The sequence below is a fragment of the Rhynchophorus ferrugineus genome, unplaced genomic scaffold (genome assembly GCF_030347505.1).
Source record: "Rhynchophorus ferrugineus isolate W39M unplaced genomic scaffold, kcgeb_rfMv2 rfM6, whole genome shotgun sequence".
NCBI classification, from domain to species: Eukaryota; Metazoa; Arthropoda; class Insecta; order Coleoptera; family Curculionidae; genus Rhynchophorus; species Rhynchophorus ferrugineus.
In genome coordinates, this window is record NW_027472585.1 from 19,229,124 (window position 1) to 19,245,637 (window position 16,514).

At 33.2% G+C, this 16,514-nt stretch overlaps 1 protein-coding gene across 2 annotated transcripts in view; it reads left to right on the forward strand.

Annotated features, from left to right (window-relative positions):
* fax (failed axon connections) overlaps nucleotides 1–16,514 on the forward strand; it is a 91,480-nt gene that overhangs the window by 71,478 nt on the left and 3,488 nt on the right. For both annotated transcript variants that reach the window (XM_076407610.1, XM_076407611.1), the window contains exons 2-3: nucleotides 14,126–14,340; nucleotides 14,400–14,523. In XM_076407610.1, coding sequence (XP_076263725.1) covers nucleotides 14,126–14,340; nucleotides 14,400–14,523 — 339 coding nt within the window. The remainder of the gene's footprint in view (nucleotides 1–14,125; nucleotides 14,341–14,399; nucleotides 14,524–16,514) is intronic.

Here is a 16,514-nt window from a genome sequence, read left to right on the forward strand (position 1 = left end):
ACTTATTAATGATTCCGATGGCACGTCTACCATCTGTACCCAGTCAGAGTGAATTTTTTTATTGGCGTATTACACGGGCGATCAGAATTTTACGCCAAACCGCACAAATCACACAATCATGTCATGATCTTGTACGAGATATCGCGTTTGTGATTTGATTTTCAATTATTCCTTTCTTTATATTTACTTTCACTGATTTGGCGATTAGTTTGTACCTAATATGTTGAAGATGCTTGTAATTTTTTTTTATTTACCATGACTTATTTATATCATTTTAAAATATAAATATAAATAATCTAAAATATATTACAGCTTTATGCTTCGTATCATCAGATCCTGAAGTAATTCCCCATATTTACATGTGTATTTAGGAATGTATAGATTCTCAAGTTAGCTACCACTTACCCAACCTGAAAAGTTTACATCACCTTTTTTATTGTACCAAAGTAAATTAATGCTTTAGTTGATGAAAATGGCGAAACATGTTATGTGTCGTTGTTCGTGTCAAGTACCATCAAATCTGGAAGGCGACATAATTAACAAAATAAAAAAGTTATAAGAATTAGTAATGGAAGTGATAAGGTTGTTTAATTACTTAAATTCCATTCAACTCTGATAGTAGTTCATTTGAAATATTATGCTCTACATTGCATTTTATTAGAAAAATGTTTTTATATACCTGTTATGTCGAGGTTTCCTCGATATGCCGTCATGATCAACATTTAACATTTGGTCATCTGTTTGAATTTGCTAAACATATTGTAAATGATACTGAATAATATCGATGACCTTAATATCTTAAGTTTTTTTCGCTTTTGCTTATAAAGACTAAGAAGATATTTTTTTATAAATTCGAGGTCGTACTATCATTATTTTCGATATTTTGAACAAAATTTTTGTTCCATATCTACCTTTGCCTGAGACCCCGTCATCTGATGTAAATCCCTCAAGATTTAATCAACAAGTAGAGACGTGAAAAACCATAGTGTGAAACCACAGAATAATGCAAAGTTACTAAGATAAAGAAGGAAGCCTAATTAAGACTTAAAACTTGTGTTAGAACAGATTTTGTAGAATCGACTTGGTGAAGTCGCTCTGTATTTATATTTTACAACTATTTTTTTTTATTGCTTTATTTTATTTGTTTATTTTACATGCGCCATAGCGGTCATACAATTTTATATCTCAAGGCAGCTACTAAACATTTATTTATGCAATCACTTATACATAAGGCATAGTGACTATATGGGCGCCCCCAACCAATTTATAAGTCCCTTGAAACTTGAAATGATTAATATATCGGTACTTAATAGTGATACAGTTGCAATCAATCATATTAAAACAGTCATTCAACAACAAACATGATTCCAATGATTATTTCTATAAGCCTTCAGAAGTACGTACTATTTTGTATTAGAAAAATTGTTAAGTTATTCAAACCAGAGAAAGAAATATAATTTCCTGCAACTGGTTAACTGATAATTTTAAAACAAAGCTTAAGGAAGTAGCTTCCTTCGTTAAGGTAATCCTTCGTTATATCAAAAAGTAACGACCATCAATGTCTTCAACTAAAGTTGACATTTGTGAGGAAAAAAAGAACAGCAAATCAGTTGATAAAAGCCAGAAATGTGTGAAAGTTCTTAGCATCACACCAGTGCACCATTTCACAAGGTTAACAAACCAACTCATCGAACAGGCACTGAATTATTTGTTGTATCTAACTAGAAACTTAGTGCTATATAGAAATTTAACAAACGAAAAGTTGTTGCAAAAGTCTAGTATCAGACTCTCCAACTGACCACCACCTTTCGCTAAATATTTGAGAGAATGGTGGGAACAAGACAAAATTCGTATTTACATTCATTCTAACTCTATTTGGTTTTATTTTGGGACCGTTCGCTTATAGATCCTCTCCTCGACCTAAAACAAAACATTAGGAACAGTTTTTCTTTAAAAACTAATCTGTCCAGACATTCGTCACTTTTTAACCAACCGCATATTCAAAATCCATTTAGTCAACTACTTCTCTCCCATCTATACACAAGAGAATGATGTTTCTGAGGGTTCTGTTCTCAGTCCACACTATTCAACTTTGCTATAAATTCTCTATTCTAGCTTATACCGGTTCAAAGTCAACATTCGTCTTTTTGCCGATGATTTGACTTGACTTGTTTTTCGCTAAGGTTGAGCTTTTCTGCCATTACAAGTCTGAATAGTCTTGACGCCATCGCTCAATGATCTACCTCTTCAGGTTTTAAAAAATTGTAACTTCCAAATAATCTTGTCCATTTTTATAGAATCATAAAGTATTCAAGACATCACTCCCTCACTCTGGGTAATAACATCATACCGTCAAAACCATCTGCTAAAATATTGGCCCGCAGGATGCACTTCTATATCTCCTGGAGAAAGCACATTGAATTAAAAGCAGCTAAGGATCCTAATATTATTAAGGACGTATAAATACAGTATGTAGTACATTTATATATATTTATATATACATACATACACTACTTACTGTATTTATCTGTTCCTTATGTAATTCAGCATCATTAGAAGCAATAGAAAACGATGCTTTGGGAGCCTTTAAATCTAATCCTATAACTAGCATATAATTTTTCCGAGAATGAGGCTAGCCGACTGGCTGGCTATATCTCCGAAAATAATTTAAATGTTGAAAAATTTTCTCAAGAGCTCATTCTTAAAGGGTTAAGCTTTAAAAATATGAATATGACCAATAAACCAGTCAAATATATGAATATTTAATATGTTCACTGTTTATGAATCTACTAAGAACTATCAACCAATTATCGAAAACCTTACAATTTCATTAAATTATATCCCAGTCCTGAGGAAGTAATGTCAGCTTCCCATATTTTAACGAAATACAGAAAGTATGAACTATTAGAAATGGATTGTCTTGATTCCTTGAGGTAGGTTCTTGTCTCAAAATCTGCCTATATTATTTGATTTCCTCAAAGAAATCAGTCTTTGTTTTAAAATCTAGTTTTACCTTTTATATAGCTTCATTTTAAGATAACATTTATCTATACACAATTTGATATATTTGTTTGTCTATATATTTGGGTTTTTTTTTCGTCATTTATTGTGTAAGTTTCGATATTGATTTCATTGATTGTGGCCTTATTATTTTGGGCTTTCTCGAAACAACAGACGGAGGGGTTCTAACCTCTCAGTTTTCCTTAATATTTCTTAGTCCGTGTTAATAGTATCCAAAGACTAAACTGGTAATATCAATCAAACAATAAACATTTGGTATTTTATTGACTAATACTTTGAAATTTTTTGAGGTAATGTACATCCTTTTAAATTGATCCGCTCCCCTAAAATTCGGATCTCGTTGAATTTTTTATAACGAAACAACATTTCCTTTTGTCCGATAACTCTGCTTCACAGGCGCGTGATGAAGTACAGTAAACAATCACTTATTTACCATTCACCGGCTTGAGATATAAGGAGCGGTCCACAAACAAGTCCTTCGTTAACCTACCGAGGTCCCCGAGCCGTCTCACATACACGCGACGGGAGGGGCCCCCTCCTTCGCGGCCCCCCGTACAAAAAAAACACAAAGCGGAAACAGAGGGTGCGACCTGGCCGGGGCTGACGCGAGGGTGGAGGGTGTTCCGACGGGCGCGCCCATGTTGACGTTCGCGGCGGCATCCAGTTTCTCGTCGACGTTGTCGTCATAGCAACGGCCGGGTCTCTCCCTCCCTCCCCTTGCTCGGCCGGCATGGATTTTTCCCGCTAGGCACGTCAGCGCCACCCCAGCGAGAAAAAAGGGAAATTCGGGATAAAGACGATTCGCTAATGCCCCGCAGAGATGCGAACATCCGAATGGTGGTGGATCACATGACTCAGTGTCATCTCAGATTGAGTTTTAATCGTGATTTTCGTTGTATTATATATAAGACGAGCCCTTTATTGGTTTCTTTTCGATTATTTCATTTAAACAACATTTAACCAGAGTAAATCTGTGCATGTGCAGTTTAACTATAATCAGACTACACAAACGATAAATACAACAAACTACCAATAACAATAAATAATGCTATCATACCATATACCAAAAGCTAGGTGTCTCAGAATGACTCTTGCTGCAAATGAGACTTGATGAGAGACTCAGTTCTCAAATTAATATCGAAGTACTGTAACTCTTGGCTAGCACCAAGACGGGACACAAACATTGTAAGATAGTTGAAACAACATGGTTTGAAGATTATGATTTACAAAGAGATTTCAAACATTTATACGATTCTGTAATGACTATAAAGTAATCCTAAATCGTCAGAAGATATATTCAGCCCCAAAGGAAAAGGCTGTATATACATATAAGGGAAATTTCGAAATCAAGTTATAATAAAACCATAAATTGAAAATATTACCTCTATTTGGTAGCTCAAATTTAATAAATGGAGTCATCAAGTAATCAATCCGTCCGTTATGTCAAGTATGAAAAAAAATTGCCCAGATAGGGTATAAAGATCCAAATGTTAAATACCCTGTATGACCTGGTTGTTGGGCAGGTTGTACTGCTGTGTTGAACTTTATAGTATCACGTTCCTTTTTTTTCAACATTTTCTAATTTAGGTGTTTTTAAAAACTCCATATCAACTACTGGGATATTACGAGTTTGTACATTATATTGAGTTTGTAATACTTCCAATGTTTGAATCTCTTGAAACCCTAAATTTGAAAGTTCTTGAAAGTCTTTTGTACTTGTTCTGTGCGTGGAGGGAAAGAACATATTCTACCTAAAAATAAAGTGTTGATATAAATTAATGTTTAAATTTGTGAACCAATATACTTCCAGTCTCTTTGAGTGACTTTACACTGTGGTGGATTGCTAGCCAGGGATGTGGTAAATCCAAAAAAACTGCATCAGCTTTTCCATTTAATTCATCCCCAAAACCATTAGTACAAACATCTCTATGATTCACACTGACATAGTTGTCTAGATAACTAAATATTCAATAAGATATATAACGAATATTTCAAAAGAGTATATACCTAATCCATGATCCTTGATCCTTCCTTCTGAAGAGCTGTTTTAGTCCTTACTTCGTGAAAATCAAATGTATATAAATGACCATTAGGTTTAATTGTCCTGATCAACGCATGAGAGAGAGATCCACTACCTGTACCGCTTTCAATCACAATACCACCAGGAGATATTTCTAACTGTAAAATGATCATGCTTATATCAGGAATATAAATAATTTGAGTTTTATGTGGTAAAGTTATAGTCCATAATTCTGGAGTAGGATGATGATTTTGATGATCATGATTTGGATGGAAGAGTCATAGACCTTACAAGAAGATATGATGTTAGTATCTTTTGAAATTATACACTAAAAAATCAACTTGCTAACATGCACATTGTGACATATGTTGGTAAAAATAAAGAGATAACATATTGTTACCGCAGTAATATGATAGTCTGTTTTTGATTAAATAGGGAAAGAAACTAAAAACAGACACAAAATCAAACCATTTGGTCTTGTCTAGTGTAGTATGTTATAATGAGATGAGAATTTTATAGAAAAACAACAGGAACATTACACATAAGCATCATTAAACTAGAGACTAAGTTAAGGTTCAGGAATTAAGCTATTATAAAGACAAATTATAGGTTAATATTCAACGACTAGTAAAAGTGTAATAAATAATTTTAAAAAATTAATTAAAACAAATGGTTGTTCAAGAACAAAACTATCCATTTTTACCGCGGTTTAGCAATCCATTTGCTATAGGTGTTGTCAATATTTTTTGTGAGGTAATACTGTCATTATTTCCAATCTTTTGAACATCACATTATGAATTTTATCTAAAAAAACGACTAGTATATCTTCTCAATGGACTGTAGCGTTGTCACTATATCAGTATATTATATATCTACCAACATATGGTCCATCCTATGTATTAAAAAAGGCTTTGGATTTGTAAAGGAATTGAATGATTTTATTCCAGACCTAGATTTTACGAAGGAGAAATCAAAATTATATGATCCAATCTGCAGCGACAATATAACGAACCTATATAGGATAACGTTTTAGACTCCATAATCTGAACATCTTCGTATTCGGAATATGAAAAAAATTACTTTAATTTTGTTCATACTTGTAATAAGTTAATTCAATATTATTATATGTACAGATATGTACAGAACATTGATGATTTTCCTCCTAATGCTGATTATATCAATAAAATTGATTGCAGAGATCTATTAGACGAAAACCCAGGGGAGAGATCCAAAAGGAGGGAAAATGATTGCTTGCATAAAAAATACCATAACTAACTAGTAACAGGCTGAAACTCTTGCATGATAATGCTCAGCTACATATCGCAAGAGTTGTGAAGGATACACTCACTCACTGTTGTCACTCGAGTTTGGCAGTCCTGCTACATCCAACATATTTATCCGACAATCAGATTACTGCTTATTGAGATCGATGCAGCATAGCTTGGATGTCATACGGTTTCGAAATGCTACAGAAATCCAAAATGGATCAATGATTGGATTATTGGCAAACACAAAACTGTTTCTGGCAACATGAGAAAAATTGTAGAGAACATTGGTAGAGACCAATTTATCTCAAAAATGCTTTTTTAAAGCAAAAACATTAAGCACATGTAAGCATCTTATCAATTATTATGATTATAGCTTTATATTAAATTTTAAATTTAAATCAGATTTTCTTGGAATGATAGAACTTTCAGTAGAGTTGTCTTTGAACTGAAGAGGCCATTTTGTTTTCATGTTTCTGTTCAATAAGAAGTGACTAATTATCACAGGGATATAGAAACTAAAACAACATTTATACATTACCAGAATTTAATTTAGCTTCATGATTTTTTATTGATTTAATGAAACTTTCTGTTTTTTTGTCTTTTTTTTAGATTAATAGATAACATCTCTCAAAAACCATTGCAATGCGTTGAAAAGTCATTGCGTATTTAAAAATTCTATTGAATATTGTTTATATCAAGAAAACATTATATTCCCTTACAACCTTAAAAAACAGGAGAAATCTATTGACTCTCGGATAATAAATATATTGTTTGAAACTTAATTTATATACAAAAAAGTCCTGTTGAGAAATCTAAAAAAACAATTACCTTTGAGATCATCAGTGACATATTTAGAAATATTATAATGTCTTTCCAGCATAACAAGTTATGTATATTGATAATTTGTATCTAGGTTCTTTGACGTAATTTTCTGAATTATTTTTAAAAAGTCGACCTTATAACTGAACACTTTATTCATAGCTTTATAAGGAGCATCTGTCTTACGACAGATGCTACTCCTATTTTAGCTAATTAATTAAAATAATGGTCGGAAAGTGATAAAACTTCGGCGTGACTAACCCATCTCTCGGTCCCGACCATTTGACCGAACGATATATGGTCTACCAATCTGATAATGACCTTGTCGGTTACACCCGCTAAAAAGACGTTCGAATCGTCGCCATTTCAACGATTTAGTTATTAAAAAAAATGTCGATCGATTGTAATTGGGCATCTGGGTCTTAAAAGTGTAGCCCAGGTAGTGCAAACATCCTGTTAACACGCATACGCTTTCTGTTAATGCCGCTGAGTTGAGTGCTGATGAATGATATACCGTTCCGTTTGTGGTTACCAGATGCGTTTCGAGAAACGAAAGTTTTAAGAAAAAGAATCTCTTACAGCAGAAATGTATATGTAGCCTAGAATATGAGTCTAAATTTACACTATTTACTGTTTTAGTACGAGAATGAGGTGAGATTTGGCACCATTATATAAAATTTATATAATCTTTAGAAAGAAATGCAGAAAACTAAAATTATATATTGCAATGTATTGCAAAGGATATAAGTTTGCCTTGCGCATCCGCCATTTTATTATTATTTTATTAATTTTTAAATAATATCTGGATACTATTAATATTTGTTTCATTAATACATTAATTCCACTATTAATAGTAAAAAAATATGACATAAATATGGACTGGTAACTATGGATATAACATTCATCATAATTAATAATCACCCATGAAAGACAAAAATAAGAGATATTTTAACTATTTGGAATGAAAATTATGCTGTGCTATGATTTTCGAAAAAGTTAATTTCGATCACAAGTTGGCATAAATTAGTTTATTTTTATAAAGTAACGTTTCCTTCATTCCAAATACTTCACAGAAATTAGTAATACCCAAAACTATATATAAAAAATAAATATATGAAAATACCTTATCTTGATTGCTTGATTGATCTTTTGTACCCCTAAGTGGCGTAGGTGAATTTCGTAATAGATAATCAAAAATCAAAAAAGTATCATTGGTCAAGACACAAAATATATGAAACTCAATTTAAAAATAAAATCTCAATTTAAAAATAAAAAGAGAAAAAGGCTCAAAATACAGAGGATTAAACAAAGGAATCGAGTAAGCAGCAATTTGACTAGATATATTTGTTATAATTGATTTTTGATTTGTTCTATCAAATTGAGCTACATACTTCCGGGAAGTATTTGGTCAAAACAAAAAATGTCAATAATTTTTGGAGACATATTATTTTATTTTTTTAAATACGGTAATCATTTCAAATTTATTTCTTAATATTAAATGAGATAGTAACGTATTTAAAAAGTAAAGGAGTAATTCCATCTCTAAATTCAAACATTTACAATAATTAATTTAAAATTAAGGTAGGTTATTGGCGTTATCTACATCATCCACTATACATTTAAAAAAATTGCTATAATTTTCCATATTATCTACATTTAATTTTTATTTATAGATTGCTTTAAATGTAAACTAAACAAAAGCGGACGTTACAATTACAAAACAACTATATAGAACATATTATTTTCCAGATTAGTAACCGCATCTTCTAGAAATATTTTTATGAATAATCCATTCATTAAACATAAATGTGTTATTCATTCGTTATGAATTTTAGTACACTAATCCTTCTGTAATTTAGAAAACCGCAATTATTTTTTTCGAGACTTAATATTTATAATATAAAAATACAAAAACTATATAGATTTCATCATCTAGTTGCCTCCAGTACGCCCACTTATCCATCATACGTCGTTATCTGTGACCGTTCTGTCACTTCTTACCCGAACTACCGCCTAAATAAAACCGGCAAACAAGGGAACCCTTGTTGTTAATTGGATTTTTATGGTTTAACTTGCATTAAGTTTCGAAAAGTACCGTTTGAATCGGCTGTGACCTACCGACCCCATAAAGTTATTAATGGGTCTTTTTTTCCTTACCACCATGTGCAACACAATACGGGCGCGTTGGTGTGTTTTGTCGAGGTGAGCGAGAGCGGTGGCAGTGACATATGCCAATCCCGCTTAATCAACGGCCCATTGTTCCGTGACGAAACAGAGGTCTTTTTTATTGGGCTCCGGATTTTATTTTTATTATATTATTATATCTTAAACTGCTATTATATTTTAATTAACAAAAGCTAAGCCTACTACATTCCGGTCTTACGAATAAAAGATGCTTTAATAAAAACGTTAAATACACTGTAACTAAATTAGTTCGAATTAGACTCCAAGTACAATTAAACCAAGCGATAGCGTGGTACAAATTCTGGCGGCTTCGGATTAATCCGAGCAAAATTCAGACTATTCTGTTCCACCGCAAGAAGTTTCGCGCCTATCGCCTCCAAATCGATAAAGTCCCTATCCCTTGGCTCCAGAAAGTCTCATAACTCGGTCTCCAGTTCGACCGCAGATTTCAATGGTCTGCCCAAATCCAGCACGCCATTTGCAAAGGAAATGGCGTGTACAGCTTATTTTTTCCTCTACTCGGCAGAAAAAGCAAACTCCCAATCCCACACTAAGCGACTCTGTATAAAATGCTAGTCCGTCCAATCTGCCTCAATGGAGCACAGGTGTGGTACAGGTATGTCTCGGAGAGACAACTTGAACTGCTCCAAGTGTTCCAATCCAAAAAAGTCCGTGCGTTACTCAGAGCCCCATGGTTTATGAGAAACGTCAACACACACCTCGAATCAGGCATCCCGTTTGTGAAAAGTTTCATAAACATGCTCAGTGTGAGGTTCTCCATAGGAACCTTAGCACACGATAACACCTTAATAAAATCCCTACCCGTCCACAAACTACGGCAGTCCCAGTCGTAACCCCAGGGCCTCTGTCGCCCGCGAAACAAACATCCCGAACCTAAAGCGACATCAGCCGAAGACCATTTGGTTCTAGCTAGTCAATCTAGAAAACGAAAAAAAAATTCGAAAAGTTCGAATAATAATAATAATACTGTTCTCTAGTAGTATCGCCATATAGTAAAACATGAAGTAAGCTGATAAGTTCAGTTTTAATCGTTGTATTTAATTTTTAATAACCTACATAACCCAAAACCGATTTTTAATCAACATAACAATTTAATTCAGGTTATTTAGATCACTTCGCCGCCCCATCTAGTGGCTTTATTAATAACTAACTGCTATAAAATCTTTGATAAAACTTGAACAAAATACTTATCGTGCTTAACTGGAAGTAACAATTACTTCATTATTCTAGGTATATCAAGTTTCGCTAAACGAAGTGAAATATATAGTATTTTATTATTTACTAGCGACCCGCCCCGGCTTCGCACGGGTGCAATGCTGATACTAAATTAAATACACTACAGAAAAAATATGAACGTTGTATATAAAAGCATAGCGGCCCGCTCCGACTTTGCACGGGCATAAAATATATATGCCTATGTCACTCAATGAAAACATGATTAAAATCGATCCAGTATTTTTGGTTCATTCATTACTGCCCTTGGCCATCACGCATTAAATTTGGAGCAAAGCAATTCCTCTTCCCCTATACTTACTATGAAGATTTCCTGCTATCTTTGGAATATCTAAATTCATACAATTTTTATTACATTACACATTTTTAAACGCAAATTTTAAATTTGTAATATCTCCGAAAATATTTGTTTAATTTACATGCTGTAAGGAACCATATTGATCTATATTAATTGCACACTGTATTTAAGGTACTTAATTCGATAAGGATTAATGCCGTATTGCTTAAAATAGCTTCGTAAATAAGCCATTTTCTCACGTAAAAAGTAAACAATAAAAATGGTTAATGTGGGTTATCCCTAAAAGATAAACATATACCATCGCGGACTTTTTTGTAGACCTTTTTATGGTGTACAATACTGTAGTACATTAATTTGATCTAACTCGTACGGTTAGGCAGCGTTTTTGCTAATTGCTAAATAAGCCTAAAAAAATAGGTTAATTTACGACATCACGTTAGAAACCTCTAAAATTAGCAATGTTGCCTTAGTATATTATGCATGTATTATACATATAAACCTTCCTCTTGAATCACTCTATTGAAAAAAACCGCATCAAAATCCGTTGCGTAGTTTTAAAGATTTAAGCGCACATAGGGATATAGGGACAGAAAAGGCGACTTTGTTTTATACTATGTAGTGATTATCCATGAATTCAGTGTTGTCTGTCGCTCTGATGAACTAAGACCATAGAGAAATAGAGATTTAACTTCATAAGAACTTTTGTTGAATTGTTTCGCGACGTCCAACATGTAGATGTCGCTACGTTTAACATATTACTTGTTTTATTCGCTATGCTAAGAGCCGTGACGAAATCTGATTGGTTCATTTCTTTCTATGGTTTGTTTATTTTGCACGCCATTTTCAATGTACCCTATATTGAGAACAGTGTGGTTAGCTTTTTATAACGTTTATATATTAAATTATTTTATTTTATTACTATATACAAGTCGGTAGTTGAAATGCGTTCCCGTTCTAGGAAGTGTTGTGTGCCCGGATGCACAAATAGTGAGGAAATGCATCATCGTTTTCCGTTAAAAAAGCTATCTTTAAGAAACGAGTAGAAATCATTAAAAATCCTAAACTGGTTGGGTTAAGCATGAAACAGATTTATGATCGTTACCATGTGAGACATTTTTGTGATACACATAAACTTTCCTTTAAGTACTTATGAACAATTTAGTGATGGTGAAAATAATACCATGAGCCCAGAATATTTACAAATGGAAGTGGATCAAAATCACAATTATATAGAAGGTAAATTGAAGGAGTCAGTCACATTTCTGTTCATAACTGTTACCATTAATTTCTAAACTGTCTTACTATATTCTTCCGAATATTCCGAATCTTTATTCAGAGTCCCCTATTGAGTTGCATCTCTATTACTCTATGACTAAGACTCTCTATTCTATGCGCCGCGCTAAACACTTACTGCGGCAATATAATGTCAATTTATAAATCAAAATAGAACACCTAGAATTTCCCTTTTCGTTATTAAAATATTCAACAAAACATAATGTTTCTTTCGTTTAATGCTTGTTCTTTTTTTTAAATACCCATTTGATAGATATTTAATTTATATTATGTGAATATGTCATAATATTGTCAATTGGTCTTTAATTAGTTCCACCTATTACTTATATTTAACATATCAATTGAAAAGTCTCCGGCCTGACACATAGATGGCACTACTAGAATTAAATCCATATGTTTTTTAGTTAGCCCTAACCCTCAAAAGATGCGCGTATAAATTTGACAGCTGCCGGATCATTAATGTGAATTATAGCATTTTGAGTGAAGCAACTTTTGTTATTGTGAAAAAAATTGATAAAAAGGAATTTCGCGTGTTGATAAAATATTGCTTTTTGAAGGGAAAAAATATGTCTGAAGCAAAAACTTGCCTTGATGTCGAGTTTCCGGATACTGCCCCAGGAAAATCAACCATCAAGGATTGGTATGCTAAGTTTAGACGTGGTGAAATGAGCACTGAAGACGGCTAACACAGTGGACGCCCAAAAGAGGTTGTTACCGACGAAAACATTTAAAAAATCCAAACAAACAAAATGATTTTGAATGACCGTAAATTGAAATTGAATGAAATAGCAGATAATCTAAGATATGAACTGAACGTGTACGTCATATCATTCACGAATATTTGGGTATGGGAAAGCTCTGTGCAAAGTGGGTGCCGCGCGAACTCACATTTGACCAAAACAACGACAAGTTGATGATTCGGAGCAGTATTTGAAGATGATCAAGAATAATAAATCCGAGTTTTTGCGTAGATATGTGACAATGGATGAAACTGGTCCATCACTTCACTCCGAACAGTCAACTGGCAAGGTTATGGCGTCTGTATTTTAGGATGCGCATGGAATAATTTTCACTGACCACCTTGAAAAAGGAAGGACCATCAACAGCAACTATTACATAGCGTTATTCGACCTTTTGAAGGACGAAATCGCCGAAAAACGGCCGCATTGGAAGAAAAAGTAAGTGCTGCTTCACCAAGACAATGCACCATGTCACCAGTCAGTGAAAGCGATAGCAAAAATTCATGAATTGGGCTTCGAATTGCTTCCTCACACACGAGCGCTCAGCGACTATTTCCTGTTCTCAGATCTCAAAAGAATGCTCGTTGGTAAGAAATTTTCGTCGATTGAAGAGGTAATCGCCGAAACTGAGGCCCATTTTTAATCAAAGGATAAATCGTACTACAAAAATGGTATCGAAAAGTTGGAGGGTCGTTATAATCAGTGTGTCACACTTGAAAGGAATTATGTTGAATATAAAAAACTAATTTTACAAAAAAAATGTATTTTACTGTAGTAGGCATAAATTTGCTGGAAATACATTTTTCCGTTTTGTTTTGTTGAAAACCCAACAGAACTGGATATATTATTCCATATTGGGTTTATTAACAAATATCCCAGAAATATATGGAAATATAATTTCAAAACTTTTTTAGAAAACAAATCAACGTAGTATCGAATTATGCTAGCAGTCTACTACTGAAATATAACAAGGAATTATATATTATATACTTGCATGTAACTCAGAATAATACATACAAATCTGTTTTAATCTGGAAGCTGCTGTCTGTCAGCCATCAATCACTTGGTTCGCTTCTCCAGCAAACCCGCGAAACAATGCATCAATCAACCTCACAGTTGACGCAAGCTTCCACTGCGTATAACAATAATAAATAGGAATAATCTTATGTTGTAAATTTAACAATGATTTTGATATGAATATATATTTAACAATTATTTTTCTTTTCAGAACGTAGATCATAAAATGAAATACAGATCCAAGAAGGGTCTTCTTCCCTTCGTTGAGCTCAATGGCGAAGAGATCGCTGACAGCGCCCTGATCATCAAGGAACTGAGCCAGAAGTTCAACAACGACCTGGATGCCGGTTTGACCGCAGAACAACGCAACTTGGCCCACGCCACCATCAGCATGATCGAAAACCATTTGGCTTGGGTTGTTATGTGGTACGTACGACCTTAGAACTTTTAATAAACGGCGGATATGATCGATTTTGTCGTTCCAGGTGGAGATCCAAATATCCCGATAGCGTCCTCAAAGGATACAAAGTCAACCTCCAACACGCCCTTGGAACCAGAATACCCAACGGTCTCCTCAATTTCTTCTTCAAGTTCGCTTATGGAAGAAAGGTAAAATAATTGGATCTTAAGTTTAACGAGCTCAGGAGTTGTTAGGGACTTTATTTTTGGGATCTATGTTAGAGCATGTTTGGCAATGGGTAGATAACAAGATTTAGTTGATTATTATAAGATGCGTGAAAAAGTAATCAACAGCGTTATGTTATTTTTGTGAATAAATGAATTTTCTAATTGATTATTTCATTTAATACAGCTCATTTGTTTCTTAAAACAAGCAAAAAGTAGTGGCGAGAATATGTGTTATGAAGAAAATACAATAAACAGCAGAAGTGAAGTAAAATCCAGTTGAAGAGTAATGAAAATAAAACGATTAAAAAAGGAAAAATATAATATATCCAATAAAACAGCTAATCCACGTCATCAAAATATGATATCAGCACATCGCGATGTTACCGCATCAAATTAAACTTTTGATTTACAATGTTTGCGAATTATTGCTACGTTTTGAAGAATTGTATATGCATTTGACAGCAAGATCGATATCAGTACCAACAGAAATCGAATTTTATATTGGTTCGGTTACAGGATCTGACGCATCATACAGCATTATGCCTCTTTTTAACTACAATAAAATGAGAAGGAAAAGTTCGCTCCTAGTTTGAAACGAATTTTACATTTTTAAAAATTGCATTTGGCTATATATCGACATTATAAATGACATCTAATATCTGTTTTATTGGCAGTATTACAAGTAATTGTAATACGAAATAGAGTAGATAATAATAATAAAAAAAGCCATTAGGAACAAAACCGTGTTTAATAAGAAGAATAATTGAGAAGCATGACACGAGAGTTTCCTTGTTCAGCATAGATTTTTAAAAATTATAATACTTTTAACTGAAACGAAATAATGAAATAGAAGAAATGAAGCAAATACAAGGATATGAAGATATAATTAGGAAGTACAATATAATATATAATATATATATATATATATAATTAGTAGTAGGGAGAAATATGATGAAAAAAACCTAAGTAATAAGAACATGAATACTAAACAAGACAAATTTTACAAGCAACTTAAATAGGAATTCAGGAATGTCAAAGAAATTAGAAAACTCCAAAAAGATTACTAAAATCGCCGTAGCAAGAAGTCAAGAAATCAATCATTGAAGAGGGAGGAGGGGTGAAAATTGGAAGAATTAAAAGGAGAAATTAAGTAAATGAAGAAACCCATAGAGAAGATAAGGCAAAACAAAGAGAAAGTAAGAAGAAGGGCACAAAGACTTAAATAGACGTAAAAAAGATGTCAAACAAAAGAAAATAAAAACATGATATCAAAACCAAAAAAAACAGATGTTCTAACCACCTGTATATGTTACTGTTAGCGCCACCTGGAATAATGGAGAAAAAGTATATAAGATAACAAAAATATATGACAAGAGAATTGGTCAAGTACGACAAACGCAACAACATAGTCCATGGAAATGTCCAGCGTGGAAAAAGGGACAAAGGAAAAACATAAAATAAAACTGGACAGACTGGTTCACTCCAAAAATGATCCTGAGCTTTGAGGTCATTGCCAAGAATCTTTTTATGACTTGTGAATTAATTATATTACGTCGCAAAGCTCAAGGAAAGATCTTCCTGCTTTTTTGCAGATATATACTTTGTAAATTATTACACACAAGTTACCGACGTCCTATACTGCGTGGTGGTTACTCAAATGAAGCTAGCAATAAATCCAGCGAGTACTGCAAAAAGCAAAAGACTAGACTTTAGTATTTAAGGCGAAAAAACACGAAGTAAGTTTTTAAATATGTTTCATAGCTACCGTATACGCAGTATAGGAGGGTTTAAAATGGAGATTACTTTTTCACACACTTAATAGTTTTTATTATTTTGCTAACCCTCATTGGTGATTCTCTTAACTCGACTAAACGACTATATATAGATCTCGTACTAATTTCCACTAAATGAAATCGTTCCCAAACCACTAGACTTTTACTCTTATTTTAATGCATGTTACTTTCCAGTGTTTT